The sequence below is a fragment of the Chaetura pelagica genome, unplaced genomic scaffold (assembly GCF_000747805.2).
Source record: "Chaetura pelagica isolate M959 unplaced genomic scaffold, ChaPel_1.0 scaffold132, whole genome shotgun sequence".
NCBI classification, from domain to species: domain Eukaryota; kingdom Metazoa; phylum Chordata; class Aves; order Apodiformes; family Apodidae; genus Chaetura; species Chaetura pelagica.
This window is the reverse complement of record NW_009952709.1, coordinates 209,349-232,868: the sequence shown is the minus strand read 5'-3', so window position 1 is coordinate 232,868 and position 23,520 is coordinate 209,349. Positions and strand designations below refer to the sequence as shown.

Here is a 23,520-nt window from a genome sequence, read left to right as displayed (position 1 = left end):
CTGGAGAAGAGAAGGCTCCAGGGAGACCTTAGAGCAGCTTCCAGTGCCTGAAGGGCAACGTGGTCTGGTGGGAGGTGTTCCTGCCCGTGGCAGAAGGGTTGGAATGAGGTGATCTTTAAGGTCCCTTCCAACCCAGAGCATTTTATGATTCTGTAATAAACCACAGCAGGTTCAGCACAAGCCCCTGGTGCTGCTGAGGTGAGGAGGGCCTGGGGCAGTGGGGCCTGTGCAGCCTGACAGCCCCTGTGAGGGGGTGAGCGGAAAAATGGAGCCAGGCAGTTCAAAGTGGCAGGAAAATGAAAGAAAACATAAAGTGAAAAGAAGGGAGGTTCAGGCTGTATTGAAGGAAAAGCTTTTCCCCATGTAGTGGAGCAGGCTGTGCAGAGAGGTTGTATCTTCTGTGTCCTTGGAGGTTTACAAGACCAGCCTGGATAAAGTCCCATGTAACCAAGTCTGAGCTCAGAGCAGTCACTGCTTTGAGCAGGAGGTCAGGCCAGAGACCTCCTGAGGTCTCTGCCTGCCTGAATTTGGCTCTGATCATGTTAGGTGAGAGCTGCATGTTCCACTGGAAAGGTAAGTTACCAACCCTGATAGTTACAGAGGGCACCTTGGAAGCACCCAACTTACCCTGGGTGGGTATAAAAATGTTACATAAGTAGGAAGGAAAAATAATAACTTAAAAAGTACAACCAGGCTAGTTTTTCTCAACTGCTATTTCTTAAGGCCCTTTCTGTAACAGGTGAAGAGTTTGGGTTAGCTCGGGGAGTCTTGACTTTATGTCTGCAGGAAGAAGCAAGACTGACCTCACAGGCAGGAGATGAAGATCCTCAGTCCTGATCCAAAACATATTGGTAGCAGCCAGCCATCACCCAGTGTATTCCCATTCCCGGTGCCCACTGGAGGGGAGATGGGCTCTCTAGCTGGGCTCTTTTCTCTTTGCCTTGACCCAGTGACATGCGGTGTTCAGCTCTGTGCAGGGGATGGAGACTCCTTCCAAAGGTTGCTTCCTTTGTAGACTCTTTCTTAGTAGGTGCTATACTGCCTGTTCGTGTTTTACTTACCTGAGTCTCTCCAGGCTCACCTCTTGACCCTCTCACTCTGAATTTTCACACAGGGCCCTACTGTATTCTGGGCTAGTCTGTGTGCATCCTGGACTTGTTACTCGGGTGTTGGGCATAGTATCCTTTCTCTCAGAGCTTGGGAACCACTTGGTGCAAAGAGATGGTTTTTTTTCTGGAATTTAGCTTTTCCCCTTCTTACCTGTCATGGAAATTTCTTTGAGGAAGACAGAGCAGGGTGAGGTGTGGAGAGTTAAGAGGGAAAGAACATGGAGGTTCATGCCTCTGCTGCGTGGGCAAATCCCATGTTGCTTGAACCATAGAAAGATTTCTGTGGACATAACTGTCTCTTCTGTGGTGGCTGGATTCCAGGGAGTGTGGGAGAATGGAAAGCCACAGTTACTGTCTCTGGAAGAGGACAGTGACAAGCAGCTGCTCTCTGCACCAGGCTTCAGAGGTGCTGCTACAGTAGCAGTGGAAATGGAGCAAGAAGCAGTAAGAGAGGCAGAGACTTCTGTCTTCATGCAGGGCTGTATTAATCTGACCTCCTCCTCAGTGCAGGAATTATTGAACCCCTTTTCTGCCTGCCACACTCATTGCTATCACAAAATAGTCTCACCTAGCTAACAAACTGGAGAAAGACCAAGCAAATAGAGCAGGGAAACAGTGAGGGGTGGGTTAGAGGGGGTGGGGAAGGAAGGTCCCCCGCAGCCATCCACCCTGGTGAAGAGCAGGCCAGGCGTGACACCTGTCTTACAGTGTAGATGTAAAATTGCTCATTCAGTGCTGCAGTTTCTAAGTGCAGATGGTTGCAATTTCCTGACCAAGTCATCTTCCTCTTCCACTCCTTGTTGATGTAGTGAAATAGTTCAGCTGTCTTCTTTCCTCCCTGTGCCTTCCCCTCTGGGGCTGGATTAAATCTCTGGCCTACCCTGGTTGCCTCTGCACAGCTCTTCTCCTTTTTCCATTCAATGGCCCTCTTGTTTCCTTGTCAGTCTGTTTGCTCTTCATATATTTTAGGAATTTTTTATTTATCTTTCCTTTCCTGCTATTTTTGCCTTGCCTGCTGCTCCACTGCTATTCCTTTGCGACCCGATTTGGCTGTTTGCACCGTTTATATTACAAACGTCTGCATTGTTCAAATCTTCCTCTGCTATTTCTGTTTCATTGGGAACTTCTAAATTCATGGTCTCTGCAGCCATGGTTCGCTGCCTTCTTCCAGGATTTCTCAGTATTTAAGAAATACAGCAAGGTCTTGTTTTCTCTCATGTGCTTCTCTCTGGGGCATGGATTGTGTCCATCCCAAACTGGTGTGGATGATGAGCTCCCCTTGACCACTGATGGGACCCTTGGCTTTAGGTCAAATAACTAGAACTGCCAATTTTTAAAAGCTGTTCAAGTTTTCTCCATGGTGACTTTTTGGAGGCAGCTGTTACACCCACAGCAAACACTGGAAAAGTTTTGGTGAAGACAACCTTGTTTGCCAAGTGAGAAGACATCTCAGCTGTTGCAGGGCACAGCAAGGGCACCTGGGTTTGGTCCCAGGAGTAATTGAGCTTTGGTGGCACTTGGCTGTGTTGTGCTCTGGGACTTACCCTGAGAGCAGATAGTCATGTTCTTGAGAGGCCAGGTTTGTGTCTCACCATACTGGGTCTGAGGGCAAGTTGTGCTTGGCATGTTGGGAGGGTGAGTTACTGACCTGGTGGGTGAAGCTGCATTGTAAGGTGCCTTCAGTTCTGAAGGACTGTGGTAAGAAGGGGTTGCTGCAGGAGGGGCTGGCCTGGCTGGTTTTGTCCTGGGAAGAAGGGAACCATGGGGCAAACTGAGACACAGCTGAGGCCAGTTGTTTGTTTGCTGCCTGCTTAAAGAGGAGACAGTGGTGTTTAGACTTTCCAGCTGGGAAAGCATTTTGAAGACTCCCTTGAGGAAAAACTGTTGCATTTGGTTGGTTATTTTCAGCCTTTGGGTTTTTAGTCTATAGATTGTGTCATTGGGACTACATTTATTTATTTATTTATTACCCACTGTTGAAGGGACACAGACCTGTGGTACTGAGGAGAGAATGTGCTCATGGCGACATAGTTGCCTGACTTTGAGAGCTACTTTTCCAGCCTTGGCTCAAGGTCCAAGACCAGAATTCCCACATGCAGAGAGAAGAAAACAATGCAACCCACAGTGCTAATGTGCTAATAAAAAGAATTGTCTAACTGCCACCAACTTCCACTGGCAGAGAGGAAAGAGGTTTTGAAATATAATTTCTATTGGGTATTTTTTCCTAGGCAAGGGTGGCCAGCTTGACTTCTAGGTCACTGACCGTTCTGTAGAACAGTCTGGCAGTCTCTTCTGAGATGCTCATACACCTCTGTCGTTTGCTCCAGACTTTTGGAAGTCCTTAGAAGGTGTTTGTGCTAGAGCTGTGCCATCACTCTCCATGGAAATTCCAGTCATGTTTAGGGGAGTTACAACCTTTGTAAAAACAGACCCTCTTGCTGCTCACATACCACAGGAAATTCTTGGCAACCTGACAGGCAGCTGAATAAAAGCACTGGCAAGCAGGGGTCCACAGGCCCTGCCCCAGCAGAGACGGTGTGCCAGAACATAGCTGTGGAAAGCACCATCTCTGACTTGAGCAGCTCTTTGCACTATGCTGGGTCATGAAGCAGGTTGTGTTCAGTGCACGTGTCACACTTTGGGGACAGTAGCTTTAAGAGCGAGGCTGGCACTAGTGCTGGATCCTACCCATGGCAGTGCCTGTGCCTGGGAGCTGCAGGGCTAGGAAGAAAAGCCAGGATGGTCTCCATGCTGACAGCTTGTTTCTGGGTTCATCTCCAGGAGGTAGAGAGGAGTATGAGTTTCCAGCATAGCCCTGGTATTCAGAGTGTGGTAGCCCTTGCTGTTTCCAGATCTGTAACTCTGCTACAGGTTATGGACTGTAATACTCAGGCTGTTAGATTTTTATATTTTTCTTTCCTGTAGGGAAGAGGAAGTTGTGTTCAAGAACATCTCCAAAATGACAGTAACTGGGTTACAGAGCTCCAACTTAGACTGTGAGTTTTATGGTTGAAACCTTAATTGGGAGTGTGTGAGCGCCCAAGGTTTTGGTTACATGCTCACTACTGCTTTTTCTAATGGACCAGCCTAGAACAGACTTAAAGGTTCACATGACACTTGCCTGATTTCATAGAATCAGAGAATGCCAGGTTTGAAGGGACCACAAGGATCAATCAGCTGCTACAACCTCTCTAGGTACTACTGTAGTTGATATGAGGTGGCTCAGCAGCCTGTCAAGCTGAGACTTAAAACTGGCCAATATGGGGGAATCCACTACTTCCCTTGGGAGAATATTCCAATGTTTTTACTGTCCTAATGGTGAAAAGTTTACCTCTTGTGTCCAATTGGAATCTTCCCAGGGGCAACTTGTGCCCATGACCCCTTGTCTTTTCCATGTGACTCCTTGTAAATAGGGAGTACCATCTTCTTGGTAGCCACCCTTTATGTACTGGAACATTGTAATAAGGTCTCCCCAAAGCCTTCTGTTCTCAAGGCTGAACAAACCCAGTTTTCTCAGCCTCTCCTCATATGGCAGGTCCTCCAGTACTCTGATCATCCTTGTGGCCCTTCTGTGTACCCTGTCCAGCCTGTCCCCATCCTTTTTGTAGAGCAGGGACCAGAACTGAACGCAGCACTCCAGGTGTGGTCTGACAAGTGCTGAGTAGAGCGGGATGATGACTTCTTTATCTCTGCTGGTGATGCCCTTGTTGATAAAAAAAAAAAAAAAAAAAAAAGTTAACAAATACAGCAAATAGTGCAACTAGTCCCTAGCTCTTCTAAGGCTTTGGCCTGGATGTGCCTTGGGTCACTTTCCAGAGGTGTTCTGCAAGCAGGTGGGAAGCAGCGGGGAAATGGGCTTGCCAGAGGTAACCAATGGGCAGGTGGCAAAGGAAGAGAGCACAAGTCACTGGCTTGCAGTCCAGTCCTTGTCTGCTGGGGACAGCCTTACACTGTTGAATTGCAGTTCTGTGCCCTGGGAAAGCAAGCAGAAGACAAATGCACAGAGAAATGGGAGGGGAAAAATTGCTAAAAGCTGAAAGTTTCCTAAAGTATAGCTGGTGGTTGACTTCATGGATGTTTGATCAGCTGTTGGAGACTTAGTAAGTGTTCCTCTTCTCAGGAGAGAAGTCCTGAGCCTGATGGAACAATGGTGATTAATATTGTGGTAAGAGTCTTACCATTCCTGGAATCTAAATAAAATGCTGTTAAAAGTGGGAACAATCAGGAAGAGGTGATTTCTTGAGCCATTAATTCATCTCCAGTGTGTCAGTCAGGTTGACTGAGTTTAGGGGAGCTCGCTGATAGTGTGGTTTGCTCTGTTTTTTTTACCCTGGTAATAACTTTTTTGAGGACCATGACAAGCAAGAGAGCAGGTAGTGCTCACAGACAGCACTAACCATGAGTTTGAGGTTTGATGTGAGGGACTGTCAGAACACCACCAGCCAGTTAACTCTGCCGTGCAACAGGACAACTGAGTTCAACCTGGAACAACCCAGTTCAAATGCTCCACTTGTTTTCATGCCTGGTGGTCTTGCAGTTACTGGGGCAATTCAGTGACATTTGCTGGAGGCTGGAACTCATGGTTGCTTTCTGGTAGATCCTGCTCTTTCTATCTCCATCTCCTGCTTTTGTGTACATGAAGTTCTCTTTAAGCAGCAAAGCTAGATTTTGTGCTGTTTTCTCAAAAGCTGTTCTCATATTGCCAGCAGGGTATTCCTGCACATTTCTTAGTGGACTTCACCATCTGGGAGATGCCTGAGAGCACAGTGTACAAATCCTGTCTGTGAGCCCAGATCATCCTTTGCGTGGCAGTGCCTGACAGCCTCCTTCGTGCTTAACGTTCTAGTGAAAACAGGAGTGACTTCCATAGTACATTTGTAGTTGCTGTGGCCAGCCCTATGGGTTGAAAGATTCCAGGCCAGATCCCACAAAGTCCCAGGACTGATCCCAAGTAGAACAACCTGTTTTTACTTTGTGTCTGTTGGCCTTTCTGCCAACAGACTGGTCTTCTTGGAGCTCTTTTTTCTTGTTCACAGGTAGTTTTTGAAAATTAGTATTGCCATCTCACAGGTGACAATATTTACCAGGTATTTCAGACTGCCCTGTTGAGTTGCCAGGTTACAGAAGGGGCAAAAAGTGGTCTTTGGATATTGTATGACAATGTTCTGTCACCTCCACACACGGTCAAGTAGTTCCTTCCAGACCATGGTGATACGAAGTTTTTCTGGGGGAGGTGGGAACTTCTGACACTACAGAGAAGGCATCCTGCTTGCATCTCTCCTGGAAGGAGGCAGGAGTCTCTCCGTGTTGCCCTTTGAAGGAGAGGGAGAAAGTGGCTGTATTTGGAGGGGGGAGAGGGGAAATTTATACCAGAGCCCTTAATGTTCCTGTGTCTGGTCTGTGGGTAGAAAGGTCTATGGCAATTGGCAGAACCATGGAGGAGCAGCAGTCCCTGCCTGCCAGAGGCGAGGCTGAGGCCAGCAGCAGAACACTGGGGAGAGGCTGGCAGGGCTGGGGGGAGGCTGACCTGAAATAGTGTCATACTCCCACCCAGGCTGTCTGGAGCCCCATCCCAAGCAGGAGTACCCTGTGGAGCAGGAGATGGTAGCAGGTGACAGAACAGCAGCAGAGCAGTAACTCCCATGCCCTGCATGGCAGCAACCTCCAGGCTCCCAGCAACCTCTTGTCTCCCACAGAGGAGGTGGGTTTCAGCTGGACTTTCCTGAGGAAGGAAAGGCCATTCCCCTGTGGTCAGGTAAATGTGGCATGTGCTGGGTCAGTGATGGATTTACTGGATATGCTGCCTGAGTTAGGGACCCTGCTGAGAGAAGTGTTGAAAATGCTGTGCAAGAGACAAGCTTGGCCTGTTGCAAATAGCTGGCCTGGGTTAACTGGAGCCCTCAACATAAGAAGGACATGGATCTCTTGTAGCAAGTCCGGAGGAGGCCACAGAGATGATCCAAGGGCTGGAGCAGCTCTGCTCTGGAGGCAGTCTGGGAGAGTTGGAGATGTTTGGCCTGGAGAAGAAAAGGCTCCAGGGAGACCTTAGAGCATCTTGCAGTGCCTGAAGGGGCTCCAGGAAAGCTGGGGAGGGACTTTTTACAAGGGCAGGAGTGATGGGACAAGGGTTAATGGCTTAAAACTGGATGAGGGGAGATTTAGATTGAACAGTAGGAAGAAATTCTTCACTATGAGGGTGGTTAGACACTGGCCCAGGTTGCCCAGAGAAGCTGTGGCTGCCCCGTTCCTGGAAGTGTCCAAGGGCAGGTTGGATGGGGCTTGGATAACCTGGTCTCTGGTGGGAGGTGTCCCTGCCCAGGGGAGGGGGGTTGGAACGGGATGATTTTTAAGGTCTCTTCCAACCCAAACCAGTCTGTGAGTCTCTGATTCATCAGACTGTATTTGAGAGCAGCAAGTGCCTGTTGATTAGAAGAAGCTGCTGAAATTACAGGCCTGTTTGTCTGACTTCAGTACCAGGGAACCTTATGGAACAGATCATCCCAAGTACCATTATGCAGTACATGCAGAACAATCATCCTGGCCTGTATCAGGAATAGTGCAACCAGCAGGACCAAGGAGGTGATCCTGCACATGTACTTGGCTTTGGTGAGGCTGCACCTTGAGCACTGTTTGCAGTTTTGGGCACTGCAGGATAGGAAGGATATGGAGGTGCTGGAGAGGGTGCAGAGAAGGGCAACCAGGCTGATGAGGGGTCTGCAGAACGAGTCTTAAGAGGAGAGGCTGAGGCAGCTGGGGCTGTTCAGCCTGGAAAAGAGGAGGCTGAGTGGAGACCTCATTGCTCTCTACAACTGAATGAGAGGAGGTTGCAATAAGTTGGGTGTTGGGCTCTTCTCCTTAGAGATGAGTGGTGGGACAAGAGGAAATGGGGTCGCACCAGGGGAGGTTCAGATTGGATAATAGGAACAGTTTCTTCACAGAAAGAGTGGCGAGGCCTTGGAATGGGCTGCCCAGGGAGGTGGTAGAGGCACTGTCCCTGGAGGTGTTCAGAACATGTGGACATGGTGTTCTGAGAGATGGTTTAGTGTTTAGAGGTTGTAGGGTGCATGGTTTGACTTGATGATCTTGAAGGTCTTTTCCAACCTTGATAATGCTATGATTCTATTTCTGTGTGCTTGCAAGAATTCTAAAAGTAGATTTGGGCTCCAGAAGGTTTCATTGCTTGATACATAGAACCTCCTCAAGATTATTTTTCTAGTATGTTCTTCAGACATTTGCTCTGCAGACAGTTCCTCAACCTCTCCCACATGCAGCCTTGCCCAGTACTTTCCCAGCTAGTCCCACGTGGGTCTTTCTGCCAGCAGCCAGTCTTAACCCCACTGTGCTGCTGTTAAACTGGAGTCTTGTCCTGGTCTCTGTGGCCAGACTTGATCACCCTTCCCAGTTTGTAGCAGCTTTTCAATGTATGATGTGTTGCTTTCGCCATTGAAGTGAGTTGTGTTACAGCCTTAGGGTTAGAGAGTTGGTGCAATCTAAGGTTTACACAGATACTGTATCCTACAGAAAGAAAAACACACCCATGTCTTCACAGAATCACAGAATTCTTGGGGTTGGAAGGGGCCTCAAAAGATCATCTAGTCCAACCCCCCTGGCAGAGCAGGATTCCCTAGATCAGATCCCACAGGAATGCATCCAGGTGAGTCTGGAATGTCTCCAGAGAAGGAGACTCCACAAACTCTCTGGACTGCCTGTCCCAGGGCTCTGTCACCCTCACAATGAAAAAGGTTTTCCTCATGTTTACGTGGAACCTCCTGTGCTCCAGTTTGCACCCGTTGCCCCTTGTCCTGTCATTGGACATCACTGTGAAGAGCCTGGCTCTGACACTCGCCCTTCACATATTTGTAAACATTAATCAAACTTTAATTGAATCTGAGGATGTTCTAGGCTGCAAGCAGAATGTTTTCCATTCCAATTTCTTAGCCAAATGCATTCAAACACATCCCTCTTGGACAGGACATAATCCATGAGGGGTGTGTGTCTTCCCCATGTGACATTATTTAGTTAAAAGGAGAAAAAAGAAAATTGCATTTATTTTTTTTTCCCCCAATATGGAATACATAGTAAATATTTCACAACCCCATAAATAAAATAGGATTGGCCTGATCTTTTAAAAACATATTTCCCTTTGGGCTCTGACTAAGCCTGAGAAAGTTCAGCTTAAGAGGGAATTTATTTGAAAAAGCAGTGAAAGGTTAGAAAAGGATGTGGGATGGGGTATGCCTTGCAAACATTAACTGTGGAGGCATGGTGCTAATGCCTTGCATGTGCAAAAATGTTTTGAGGGCTGTGAATTTCACCCATAAAATTAATATATTCAAAATTAAGATTTCTTGCCCAGCCAGACCTTAAGCATACAGGATATGGTGATTTTAATGTTCTGACTAGTGATGGAAAGATCTGTAAGTGCTTTACTGGTGGTAATTTAAGGTTAAGGAAGAACTTTTAGCATCTCTATTTCTTGATTTTTTTTTTAGCATTCAGATATGTAACCTTAGTGTTTCCTTCAGGTAAATGTTAGCTTTTTATTTCTATTTACTTTTTGGGGGGTAACAGCAAAAAATGGGAAATTCCACTGTTATGTTTGGTAAAACATACTAATGCCTGATATAGTAAAAACCTAATGTAAATGTGTGTGTGTGCACACCCACGTACACATGCCAAAGTGAAGAGTTAGTCATTACAGCTTTGTGATTAATTATTCCAATATTCTTATTTAATAATTCTCTTGCTCCTTGGGGAGAGCTATAAAAATCGATTTTATTTTTCTAAAGTGTTTGCATTTTAAGTAGGTAAAGCCTCTTTAGATTCCCATTTGCTTAACAAGTAGATGGATATGTTCATCTTCAAATTTAAATGACCAGTGGTCTGAGACCAAGAATGATAAATTTCAGTGCAGGAGGAGGACAGCAAGAAAATGATACGGAATTTAGTTCTGGGATCTACAGTGCAAAGAAAATTGTGACCTTAAGGCATGAGATGTGTTCCTTCAGTGCTGCAGTTGTTCCTTTCACCAACGCATCTTTCTTTGCAGCTCTGGGGCTGGGATCATCCATCTTCCCTGGAAGAAGACTTTTTTGGCAAGGTGCAGTGCTGTCTGTTGCACCTTAACACAGGTTATTCCTGTCTTCCTCTTACATTTTCTCATTGCAGAACTGGAATGGGAGGGAGCTTATCAGTACAGTGTATCAGGTTTTCTCTTGCCTTTCTCTCTGCTTGCTAGGTCTGAGCCTGTACCTTCACAGTACAGCACCAAAGTCTTTTTTGAGGCTGGGTGAAAAAAAACCAAACAGTTCCTGGACTTGTCTTTTAAAAGAGTAAATCTGAAGTTGTTCTTCTGAGCTCACTGTTACTCTAAGGGTTCTTTTTGACTCTTCTGACTTGGAGATCCTGTTGGGTGTCTTACCTTATAACCACACAAGGTGTGCTCAGGAGCATGGCACGCCTGCAGTTGTGCTGGAGGTTTGGAACTTCATGCAAATCTTGCAGTTCTGTAGCTCTGGAGAGAATAATTTGCTCTGTATGTAGTTTTAATATAAGGTTTTAGAGAAGGAGGTTTTCAAGTTGTCTGTAAATCTGTGCTCTTCACATGATCTTACACAGAGGGTTGCTAACATATCCATAAGTATTAAATTTCTGCCCCTTTCCCAGATTCTGACCAAACAGAGCAAGTTTACAGAGATCTGGATGTGAATGCTTCACAACAAATCTCTTACAGTGTTCTTAGGCAGCAGAATTAATGGATAAATATAGTTATTCTAATAAAAAAGGATAAGAATTACAGTAACTCAAGAGCGTTCTGATCATCCATCAGTTTGTCCTGAAAATGCCAGGAGAGCTTTATTGAAGATAGAAATACATCCCTCCACTGCTCATTATGAAGGAATACACTTTCCATCTTCCAACATGAGCTGAAGTTTAGCCACAGAAAAGGTGTACAATGCCATTAATTATTCCAAATTCTTCTCTCAGCCTGAACCTTTGTCTGTTGAGCTTCTTGTTGGCATTTCAACGATGCTGAACCTGAATAGCACACAAAAAAAAAAACCCAAAGACTTAAAGTGTTTTATGTATTTAGGTTATCAGTATTGTAGCTTCTAAGGATATTCATAACCAGGAAAGGCAGAGCAATACAAGAATTACCATCTTAAGACCTCTTCCTTTCAACCTAAGCAGAAGGGTTCTTGATTATCTTGGGTGATTGTAGAGAAGATGGTTCTGCTTAGTTTATTCTTTATAAAGTTTTATGGAGCCAGAATCTCTTCTTCAACACTGCTCAGTCGTTTAACTATCACTTTTCCTTTCCATTTTGGAAACTAGGCAGAGATAATCCCTCTTAATTCCCATCTGGAAATCACAGTAAGAGCAAAATTTCTAGTTACAGACAGATGAGTAGGAAGAAGTTAAGATGAGGCTTCCTTTTCCTGAATTAAACTATCAGTGCTACATCATTTCATCTAAACAGTTGTGAAGTAGATAAGTGGTGTGTGTTCCCAGCCAAACCATTTGATTCCAAAAGGAGGTTAAGATAAAATGGCCTTTACTGTCTGTTTTGCATAACTCCACAATGTGGGCTGAGTTGAATTTTTACTTAAGACAGAGATTCACCATCCTTATTGATATAGAAGATAAATCTTACTGCATCAAAAAATTAGGTATCTACAAGTACAGGTTAGGAGGTTGGACATTAGGAAAGAGTTCTTTCCTTTGAGGGTGTTAGATGCTGAAACAGGTTGCCCTGGGAAGTTGTGGATTCCCCTTCTCTGGAGGTCTTCAAGACCAGGTTGGATGGGGCCTTGAGCAACCTGATCTAGTGGGAGGTGTCCCTGCCCATGCAGGGGAATTGAAACTAGATGATCTTTAAGGTCCCTTCCAGCCCAAACCATTCTGTGATTCTATAAGTACACCTAAATATTTTAATTATGCAAGGTTGAATCTGTGCATTGCCCAATTGAATCTCTCTAACATTCTGTATCTTACACTTAGTTACAATTTGAACAAAAAAGAATCCAACACTGCTGCAAAGTCACACCAAAATGGAGGAGTATGAAACTAGGTCTGCTGGTGTTAATTATATTGTCTGGTGTGTCTGAATTTTGTAATGGAGTCTGAATATCCTGGTTCATAAGGCTGATTTTGGGGATAATCATAAAACACCAGAGTATTTTTTATTTAAATTGCTGATATTTGCCATTTGGATTCAAATTTATCATACTTATAACTGTGGGAGAAGGAAGTTCATGCATGTGTAACATCCTGAGAACACTTGGGAAGTCTTTTCTCTCTCAACATCCAGCGAGTAGTACCCCAAGCATCCTTTCCCCAAAATGTTTTTTAAAAAATTACTTTATGTGACCATCAGACTATTGTAAACAAGAGGGTCTTTCAGAAATTAATTCAGGATTTTCCCCTCTGGGTGGAATTTCCTGCTACTCTGTCATCAAGTTTCCAAACCTGGAGGGATTACATACAGCCCTGGATGGTCTGCATTTAAATCTCCATGGTGTTAATACATTCAGCTGACACGTGGTTTGGATAAAGTATCACAGAATTCATAGAATTTACTGGCCACCTACTTGAAAGCAGCTTAAAAATGCTGTAAGGTGAAGTCATTCCTGTTGTATCTGCAACAGCTCTTCTCAGGAGCTGGGACTAAGCTCTGAAATGCTTCACGAAGAAGCCAGGCATGAGCCTGTGGCTCCATGCCCTCTCAGCTGTCATTTAGCCCCTTGCTAACTTGAAGGTGAGTTAACGTCTTGCACCACTTTTTGGTATTTTCAAGGGATTTGGGCCCCCTGTGTGAGGGTTTGAAATGAACTTTTTCTTGGCTTGGTAGTTTGCAGCCTAAGGACCCCCCTTGGAGAAGCATAGGAAGCACCGTGCTAGGTTAGGCCAGTATGTGTGCCAGGATGTCTCCTGTGTTCCTCACAAAGGCCAGACGTTTGTGGAAAGGAAGTAAATGATCATGAATGAGTGATCTTGGAATAGTTTTCCCACAGGGGAGGTTTTTTCCGAACCCCCACTTAGGATCTGGCTTGTGCCTTTGTGTGTAAGGGTTTCTGTCCTTTCCAAATTTCTGGATTTTATTATTATTTAATACTTACTAATGTAACTCTGGATACTTTAATCCTCTTAAGTGGTTGCTGCTGACTTTGGGCTCAGTCCTTCTCCCTTTTCAAGGAATTTTACCATTAGACACCTCTAAGTTGAGTTCTGGTGTAGTTTGTAACTGATTTTACTGGCAACTCTACTTGGCTGTAAAATGCAGGTGTGAAGCTCACTCTGTGCAAGAACACAGTTTGGATGAGGAGTGGATGGAGTCTACAGGCAGCAAGCTCCTGTCTGCAGACTTGCATCTTATTCTCCTCAAGTGCCAGTCCAGCATCCAGAAGGAAGCCACCCCAAAGGCTCAGGTCAAAGGAATTGTCTGTGAACCTGACTGGGGATTTCCCTGCTAGCTTAGGAAGCCATAAATGTGTTCCTTTCCCTCCAGGTGCCCATCTGGCTGCTGAGAGGGAGAAGCAGCTTCTCTCCAGAGCTCTCTCTGTGCTGCCTTGACTGGAAGCCACAGAAGCAAGTGAGGGTCCTAGATGTTTTACTCCCGAATATGTTGTAAGGAAGTAGTAGCTGCACTCTGAGTCTTATTCTGGGTAGGCTGTTCAGGAGGCTGTACTGGACACAGCTCGGAGAAGGTGTTTCTTAGTGGCATGTGTCACATCTCAGAAAATGCCAGCCTTTCCTGTTCCTTTTCAAAATGTGGCTTAGGTGGTGGTGGCTTTGGATCCCAGTGAGCAGTGCTGGAGTTTCTTGTGATTCCTTTCAGTGAGACAGACTTCCCAGGAAAGATGATGCTTTCTTCAGTACTCCTACACAGTCAAATATTCACCAGCTCCAGTCCTCTCTGTTTATCACCACCAGGACTCACAAGGACTCCACCATTTGCCAGCAGATTTTCAGGAAACAGTTAAGGAATGTGAAACTGAGCATCAGAGCATCCCATGGACTGTCCCATCATCCACTGGCCATGACTAAAGGGACGATGCTGATACTTCCTTGTCACATAATCCTCACTCAGCCTGTCCTGGGGGGAGAAACATCGCACCCTCAAATAGAGAGGTGACAGGTAAATGTATTGCAGTGGGCTTGACTGTAAGAAATCCAGCCTCCCCTTCAGAGACGCTCCTTAATGAACTGCTTGGGAAACTTTGTTTCCCAAGGTGAGCCAGGAATATAGAATTCCTGGAGTTTATTCTCTTTTCCTGCTCTCAAACCTGGTGTAAAGGTGCCACCCTGTCCATGGAGCAGGACAAGTCCTGCTGTCCAAACTGCCCTCTTTTTTTTTTCTTTTTTTCTTTTTTTTTCCCTTGCTTTTTTGTTGACTGGAACCTGGAACTCTGCTGGATTTTAGGCTATTTCCTCTGGTCCTGACATTATTTACCTGGGAGAAGAGGCCAACTCCCACCTCACTACAACCTTCTTTCAGAGAGCTGTGGGGGGCAATGATGTCTCCCCTTAAAACTAAACTTTTCCAAACTAAACATCCCCAGTTCCGTCAGCTGCTCCTCATATGACTTGTTCTCTAGGCCCTTCACCAGCTGGGTTGCACTTCTCTGGACACTCTCCAGCCCCTCAATTTAGTGTGGTCCTGTAGTGAGGGTCCAAGAACTGGACATAGTGCTTGAGGTGCAGCCTCACCAGTGCCAAGTACAGGGGCACAAATCACTTCCCTGCTCCTGCTCACTACCCTATTCCTGATGAAGACCAGGATGCTCTTGGTCTTTTTGGCCACCTGGGCACACTGCTGGCTCATGTTCAGCCCTTTCCATTCCTTAAACCTCTTTCTGAAATCTCTGCTCCCCTAGGAGAGACTCATGAGTGTGAAGGAGGAATAACATTTGCTGGCATTTGGTTTTTAGCTGGATCTCTTTTAAGCATTTTGAAAATCTAGGTTTGCAGCAGTTTGATATGGTGATCACTCAGCTTGCAGCAGGATGTGTCCTGCAGGACTGTTCACTGAATACTGATAAGAGACAGCAATGAACCTCTTTGCTAGTGGGCTAATCAGGCTCTTACCCTGTATTTTTCCTTAAATCCTAATAGTGCTTGTTCATCTTTTTGCTTTTGGTGGAGCTGCACTGTGTTGATGCCTCCCTGGTAATAGGAGAGAGCTTGAATCTCAGCAGACTTTACTAGCATTAGTGTCGCCATGTCTGGTGCCATCTCCTCAGAGGTTGTGAGGTGGGAGCTTCAGTATGGCCTTGCTGGCACACCTGAGCATTCTCAGTCCCTTGTAGCTCTTCCCGTTGAAACCTGTGTTGTTACAGATATTGACTGTGGTTCCCCAAGTGGCATCTACCTTGGTGAAGCAGTTACAACCCAGGGCAGGAAAAGTAGTAGCATGCTACTCATTCTGCTCAGTGAGTTTCTTGGTAGGAAAGCTGTGGCTGCTGGGAGCAGCACTGCAAGTGCTTGATGTCTATCAGAAAGACAGCTTCATTGGTTAAGAAGGAAGAAGTCTGGGACTAGGGAGCAGTGCAGGAAGAGTGACCATTTTTCAGGGAGGGTAAACACATCAGCCTCCTGGTGCTTTCTGAATTCCCAGCACACCACCTCCTCCTCCCTGAGAACTGGCACTGTTGGCTGGCTGGTACCTTCTTTTAAGAGTCGAGGAAGAGATTAGTACCAATACCAACTGGAACAAATACTTCTCAAAACAGCTTGTTTCACTATAATCTCTGGAGATCCTTCTTCCTTAGGGAAAACAGTCCCCTTACGAAACAAGCAAAACCCTCTTCTCTTGGGATGTGCTGTTGTAATTTGTATAATGTTTTCATTTTCCTCGTCCTGCCTAGGGGAGGGAGTGGTCATACCCCGTGTGTCCTACTCAGGTCTCTACTGCTAAAAGTGAGATCTTCACAATGATTCTGAAGTTCCAGAGACAACAAGTAGCCATGCCTGTCTGAGTGTGAGGTGATGTGCCTCTAGCATTTAATTTTATTCTTTCCTAACAAGTCTCCTTATTTATGGAGCACTTGGATTGCCAAACTAAGGCCGTAATAGTTTTCTTCCTCCAAATGGAGGTGTTGAAAGTGCCTGTTTTTTTGACTCCTTTAAAAAATGTCTTTAGTTCATCTACCACATGACTTGTTACACTTCAGAAAGGAGGTTGATTTCTTGTCTTTTGGATGCCCAGCACTGTGGAACTAATTACTGATGACACATTATTAATTTTCTCTGCTAGTAATTGACTGAGTTTTTTTGCAACTGATACGAAGATACTCACTAGCAATCATGAGATTCTCTTTGTTGTCAAAAAGGATCTAGAAGGGACTGAAGCCCTCAGTGCTGTTGTATGACCACAGAAGGAGACTGCATAGGATTGTGTAATGACAAGTAGTTACAAGTGCTTTTATCACTTGAATGTTCTCAGTTATGTTTTGCTGCTTCTCCTCCTGAAGCAGCAAATCCTTTCAACTCCATGTATATGCCTGGACTCTTTCTCACTTGTTCAGCCTAGACTTTTAAAAATCCTTTAGATCTAGGTTATCATTGCTGTGCTCTGATTAAGATATAAATATTTTTTGGTGCAGAAGTGAAGTTTCAGTGCCCAGCTGTTTAACACCTTTTATATTTGGCATTTTTCTCTTATAGATCATCATAGGTTCTACTGTCATTCTGCCAAGCAGAATAAAGGGGTGGAAGGTGATTCTTCATTGAAGCCCCATAAGCTGATGGACTGCAGCAGTGAACCCAAATGAGCAATTAGACTACTAGCTAAAAATATTCATTTATTTTTAAAACAAAATTGCTGAGAAGTGAAATCAAAGCTCACTTAATGTGCACAGTCTGGCGTGTTTGAATGCAGTGTGGACGAGGTAAAAACAAGGCTTTAACTTTTCTAATCCTATGGATACATGAATACAAACAACTGAACTACTGCAGAGGAGCTCACTGAATGGCAGCTCATCCGTGGAGCCATGGTAGCTGACTCTTGTTCCTGTTGGGAAGTAAAGCACATTAGTTTCAAGATCCTTTGTGTTTTACCTGGTTTGCAAGCCCTTGGCTGCTGCAGGTTGCAGTGAGGTGACTACGTATGGAAGTCAGTCTGTACCCTGAGGTGTTGGCCAGACAGAAGATGGAAAAAAAACACCAAGTTGAAAAGTGAACTTTTCCTCTTGCAGTGACGTAATAGCTGAGCCAGTGACATTTGTTGTCCCCAGTCAGACCAGAATTAATTCAGAAGTATCTCCAATGTTTTTGCATCTGTCTTGTCTTCCCCACGCAGCTGTGGAGGAGTCAGTCTGTTGTTCCTGGGGTGAGGGGAGGGAGGGCTCTATGAGGAGGATGATTTAATGTGCAAACACATTAAATCAGGCTCCATTTGTCCTCCTGTTCATTGAGCACCGTGCTGTCCCCTGTGTTTTGGATTATTGGATCTCTTTGGTTTTGTTTTTCATAACGTGTCTATACGTTCTTGGGGGCATCTTGGATCTTGGAGGCCGTTAGTGAGGAGCAGCAGTGAGAGCCAAGTGTGGTGTGAGCATGTGAGCACATCCAGTCCATGGTGTAGTTGGCATCGAAAGACTTTCCAGTAGCTCATATGTTGGCTCTGTCTTAGCTCTGCCAGTTTGTCCACATCCTGATCACTACTTGCCTGCTGGGGCCCTGAACTCCCAAAGGAGGTTGCAGCAGGGCCTGCTGCTCTGCCTCTTTGTGGCTCTGAGGTCCCTCAGAGACTTCACTGGAGAGCAGAGCTGTGTGAATAGGGAATAGCAGATGGGAATATGCCTCAGACCGTCTCGCGTGGGACACACAGGGGACCTTGGGAGGCAGTGGTTATCTGCATGCCTTAGAGGAGCTTTGACAGAGCTTCTGGGGTGGATGTAACTGCATGGGGGTGTCTGGTAGAGCAGCAGTGGCTGCATTACTTGCCTTTCACCTCCAAGTGTCTCAAGTGGCCTGTTTTCTTCTTCCAACAGACAATTTTAGGTACACATGTGACATTTGTGGGAAAAAATATAAATACTATAGCTGCTTTCAAGAACACAGAGACCTACATGCCGTGGATGGTGAGTACTGTTTGACACTTAAGACACCCAAACTAGACTGAGAAGTCCTTGCTGTGTGCTCTGGGAAGGCAGACTGAGGTTCTGCAGGGCACTGCACAGCATGGCACCCTCTCCTCTGTCAGCCCAGGCACAGTCCACTGTGCTGCAGCAAGAAGTTTGTTGTACTTGATTGTCTTTGCGTGCATCAAAATAACACCCTCTGCTGGGACCTGTCGTCCTTGCAGTCCTCCTGCCTGTGCTAAGGTTCATGGATAGGATAATACACTGGAGCTGAGTCCCTCAAGGTAAATTGTCAGTCTGGCTACTCGCTGGGCAAGAGTTCGTTGCCTTTTGGTTTGTGACTTCACAAGATTGTTCCCAACACCCTCCTCTGCGAGAAACCACATTTCCAAGTTGACAAATGCTGCTTTGTCTGTGTTATTCCCTGTAGTAGTGAACTGATGCAGTTGTCAGTGTACCTTACCAGCCAGCTTTCCCTTTGTGAATGTAGATGTAGCCTGGGCTGGTGACACTCAGACAGAGGCAGACACCCTCCTCCAGATGCAGTGTTTGTTTTTTCTACATAGGGGGGAAATAACTGTCTTTGGCTTGCCCCTTGCTCACTGGGCATCTGAAGCTCCTCAACTCAGAACCCACAGATACTCCAAACCCTCACTTGCGTATCCTGCTATAAGCCTGTTGGCATTGCTCCTCACTTGGCCAAGGAGGGAGCCCTGGCAGAGTTTTAGAAAAAGACTACTTGGAATGCAGAAGGTTTTGAGTGACTGGACTGCCTCAGAAAAGCAAGTGGTTTTCACAATATGTGGTGTGCGAAAAATTTGCTAGTTTTGAATGAACTGTGTGGACATCTGAGTGTTCCTTCAGAACAGCCAACATTACCTTTCAGTGCACCACCACAAGCTCCCTTCCTGCCATGGGGAGCCAATATTAAATGAAAGTCACTGTGGGGTGGACGTGTCTGCTTCTTTCAGAAATGTGTCTTCATAGCCATGGTTCAGGAAGCTCTGCCTAGGGTTATGAGAGGGCTTTAGAAACAGCTTCCACTTGTGTCTTGCAAGTACACTGATTGTCTCAGTTCCTCCCAGGGACTGGTTGTATCTCAGCAAACACAAGTGGGAGGCAGCTGTGCATCTGAACTTCTTGTGGGGCTGTGTCAGTGTTAGAACAAAGGCCTTGAGAATCTGAGTATATTAGGGCTGGGCATGCTCAAATAGTTCCTGTGTGAATGCTGCTGGGAAGAGGAGGGACTGGGGCACAGAGCCTGGTTTATTCTGTGGGGCTGAAATACACTGAAGCAGTGTGTGAAATGCAGGAGGAAAACAAGGACATTTAAGAGGATTTAATTTCTGTTTTGTTTCTTCCCCTCCTTCTTCTATTCTGTGTTAGTTTTTAGTGTGGAAGGGGCCCCAGAAAACCGGGCAGGTAAGCTGAGATCCTTCATGTGCTTTATTTCACAAACCTTTTCAAACAATCAGTAATTCAGGCACAGCAGGTCCAATTCTACACTTGCAAGAGTCAAGGGAGCTTTGTCACTGATTGCAGCAGGAGGGGAGTGTCCTCTCTCCCTCCCCTAAAATGTACAGCCAGTAGGTTGATGCCCAGCCCTAGTAGGTACCAGCTTTTGTTGTACATACAATTGATAAGGCTTTTGAAAATCAAAGAAACAGGTGTTTCATGTCTCTGGTGATTTAGTGAATTGTTCAAGGCATAAATTAAATTATTTTATGAAGTGGGTTGGGTTCTGATCTGTTGAAAGCTGTGCTGTTAGATGGTGAAAAGTCACTGGTCAGTATTTGTTAGCTGACTTGCTGGCACACTGCATCCCTGTGCCCTCTTTCAGACAATGGGACATCATTAGACAGGAGATGCACTGGAAGAAAAGCAGAAAATATGAACCAGGGTCTTCAGTGTGTTTGTTTAGTCTTTCTCTGTATTTTTTTAACATGATTTAGCTACAAGGCATGTTACTGATCTGTAAGGGGGTAATACCTGCTTGGGGCACCTGAGGAGGAAAGGGACAAGGCAGACAGAGGGGTCATTTGGTTTATAATTCCTGTCCTGAAATCCTGTTACAGATGAAAGTGTCATTACAGATGCCTTCAGTGCCCATGCAGCTGTAGAAGGAAAACCTGAGGCTGTTGTCAGCTCTGTTGCTGGTTCTGTTCTCTTGCAGACCCCTATGACCAGGCCGTCATAGCAGCAGATGAAGTGAAGGAGGAGGAGCCAGAGCCGTTCCAGAAGATTGGTCCAAGTATGAGTTACTACACAGCTTCAAGTGTGAAAGAGAAAGCACAAGAGTTTCAAATCTGGCATTAGCTGGAGTACCTCTAGGAAAACCAGAACGCAGTGTGTCACACAGAGGTGTTGGGGCCTTAGGGACACTGAAAGAGTTGTTTAGGTTCAAATGAATACCAAATTCCAGCAGCCCTGACCCTAAGAAATGCAGTTTTGTGATGTTTTCTGATCAAGGGCTCTGCAAAAAAAGAGGAAAGAGGTTCAGGAAGGAGGGAAGCTGGCAGCCATCAGAGAGGGGCTCAGGGTGCATTGGCACAGTTCGCAGACGGTTGCATTCACACTGCCTTTCTGCTGGGTTCATCAAACAGATGAGGGTGGAACTAAGAGGGGACCAGACGTTGCCAAACCATTTATCTGAATTCTCTCTTTTGGAAACCCTGGGTTTTTCTTTGCCTTGCTGTTAGTTCTGTACTTCCCAGCACTGGCAGGAGCAGGAGGTGTCAGTCTATTGCTGCACTACTTCATTATTTCAGATATCCCCGAAGGAGGAATTAGCTCAGTTATTGTGGAAGAGCCCCTCCTCCTGCAAGAGAAGGCTACAGTTCCAGTATAAAAGTTCTATAATGAAGACTTAAACTTGGCACCTTGTTTCCTAGTTTGGCTGTCCCTGTTGTCCACACAGCACAGAAGACTTCTGTAACCAGAAGACAAAATTGTGACATCTGTGATAGAGGCTTTAGAAAAAGATTCTCTCCTTGGTTTTGCACACTTATTTGGGATAATGTCCTGTAGCTTGTTCAGTTCTACTGAACCTTTTATGCATTATCTGTCACTTTGGACACTGGCTTGAACTTTGTGTTGAGATAAAAGGGTCTATGAATTACAGAGCAGAGGAGTTCAGATGTGTGGGGAATATACTCCAGTTATGTCACCTTGCCACCAGTGTGTAGTAAGTCAAGGAAGGTGACTGTGTCTGACAGGGCTGCACTCCTTCCTGACCTTGGTCTCTGTTTTATCTTCACAGAAACTGGCAATTACACCTGTGAATTCTGTGGCAAGCAGTACAAATACTACACTCCCTACCAAGAGCATGTGGCTCTGCATGCACCTATTAGTGAGTATCCTGCTGGAGATCTGGTTCTTTAGAGACTGATGTACAGTGGCTGGTGGCAAACGGGGGGTTGCAGGAGAGAGTGTCGTTCTTCTGGTTCCTTCCACTGGACCTGTGGGATTGCAGCTGGCAGGACAAAGAGCATGTGCTGACCAGGGTACTGTAAAGCTGGGCTGGAATCTCCTCTCAGAGGGACAGTTACTGCTAAGTCTGTGATGGCACTGGAGTTTTACCAAAGTCCATGCAATTCTACATGTGTTCCCTGGGGGCTTGATACTATATTTTGTTGTTTAGCTGAAAGTTCTGGTACCTAAAGTGCACTTAACAACGTGATGCACAAAATTTTTAGACTCCCTTAGAATAATAAGTGAACCTACATGCTAGGGAAGAAGCATCTTTGTTACTTGCTTCTGAGAAATTATTTCAGACAGAGAGTTAAAACTGGCTTTCAAAATAATGTAAATTACCCTGGCAGCTTGTTACTAAATCACAGGCAATAAAGGATTTATATCACGGAGCTCAGGAAAAGGCAGTTCTCTGCATACTGCACAATACTACAGTCTGCACTCTGGAGGGACACTACCATCTTCACTCCCCAGAAAAAGGGGAGGTTTTAATGAGTTTTAAGTTTAATTCAGTGCAAACTTCTAGTAAAACAGTTGAGAGAAATTCTTGCTACCTGCTGGTTTTGGGTGCTTTTAAAAGTGTACAGGGAAGTTCTTTACCCCTGAACTTCCTGTTTCTTTCAGAGCATTGCCCAGTGCTTTGTTGGGACTTTATTGCTGTGAGCCATCATGTTCCTCTCTGCCCGTGTCTATCCAGCTGCCAGTGTTTTGGCTGATGATGAAGATGAGTGAGCTGAGCTCATTAGCTCCGTGGGTTTCCTTAGCAGCTCATCCGCAGCCGGCAGAGGGAGCACACACTCCTCCCTCACCAAATTCAGCTTCAGCTGGGTTTTTAAGTAATTATAATACAGCAGCTTTGATTTTAGACATAGAAATAAATCAAGAACATAGTCCAGCATACTGTCACTTTTAAGGGGGATCGAGGTTTGGTGGCTCTTTACAGCTCCCATGAGGGTTCTCTGGAGCGTGGAGATGGACCAGGACCACAGTAGAAGGTGTAGGGCATAAAATACCCCCACTGCCATCAGCACAAAGTTAGTGGCTTCATCTCCCATCTGCACAAGGGTGTTTATGATAACCCAGTGCTTATGACTGCACACATAACAGTTATTCCTAAACATCCCTGCACCCAGAAAAGCTGTTGGTGGTGATCAGCAGTAAGTCAATAATAAGTCTAATATAGGTGGGCCCTCAGACCCCAAGGCTCTGGTGTCCCTAGTCCACCCCTGCGTGGATGGCTGAGGAGAGTATGCTATAAGGACTGTTTATTGAATCTCTGCTCAGCAACAGCAGATTCTTAGCTTCCCAGTACTTCCCATTTCAAGGAGTTTTATCACTATGGACATCTATCCACCCTCCCAACCACCTGTACTAGCAGTCTGCAGCTGCTGGTTCCAGGCCAGGCTCTCCAGCATAAAAGAAAAACAGCTGTTCTCTGAGGGATGTTTGCCTGAAGTGGGCCCTGCAGGTCTGACTGCAGATATGAATGGTCCATGCAAATACCTCCCTTCTCCCTGTGCAGAGTGCAGCTGCAGGGTGTCAGTGGCTTCTTTTTGGCTACCAGAAGTTTTGGAGGAGGAACAACATTGTTTTGAATACTGGGGATGAAGCTGTTCTTGCACTTTGGTTTCTGCAGTAACCTCTCTGTGAAAGCAGAAACAGTTGCCCCTGCTGCAGGCTAGACCAGCAGTCACTGAGATGGCAGATGGGTTTCCAGTCCTTCCAGCAAATATCTTTAATTATGAGGACATTTCAGATCAGATCAAGATAATCTCTCAATAAGGTTTAACCTCCTCCCCATAAACTTTTCTTCTTCCTTTTTTTTTTTTTTTTTTTTTTTTTTTTATTTTTTCCTT

At 45.5% G+C, this 23,520-nt stretch overlaps 1 protein-coding gene across 1 annotated transcript in view; it reads left to right on the top strand.

The window, feature by feature from the left end:
- ZNF618 (zinc finger protein 618) overlaps positions 1-23,520 on the top strand; it is a 74,917-nt gene that overhangs the window by 15,700 nt on the left and 35,697 nt on the right. Inside the window, exons 5-7 of the mRNA XM_009994328.1 lie at positions 18,104-18,193; positions 20,367-20,444; positions 21,453-21,542. Coding sequence (XP_009992630.1) covers positions 18,104-18,193; positions 20,367-20,444; positions 21,453-21,542 — 258 coding nt within the window. The remainder of the gene's footprint in view (positions 1-18,103; positions 18,194-20,366; positions 20,445-21,452; positions 21,543-23,520) is intronic.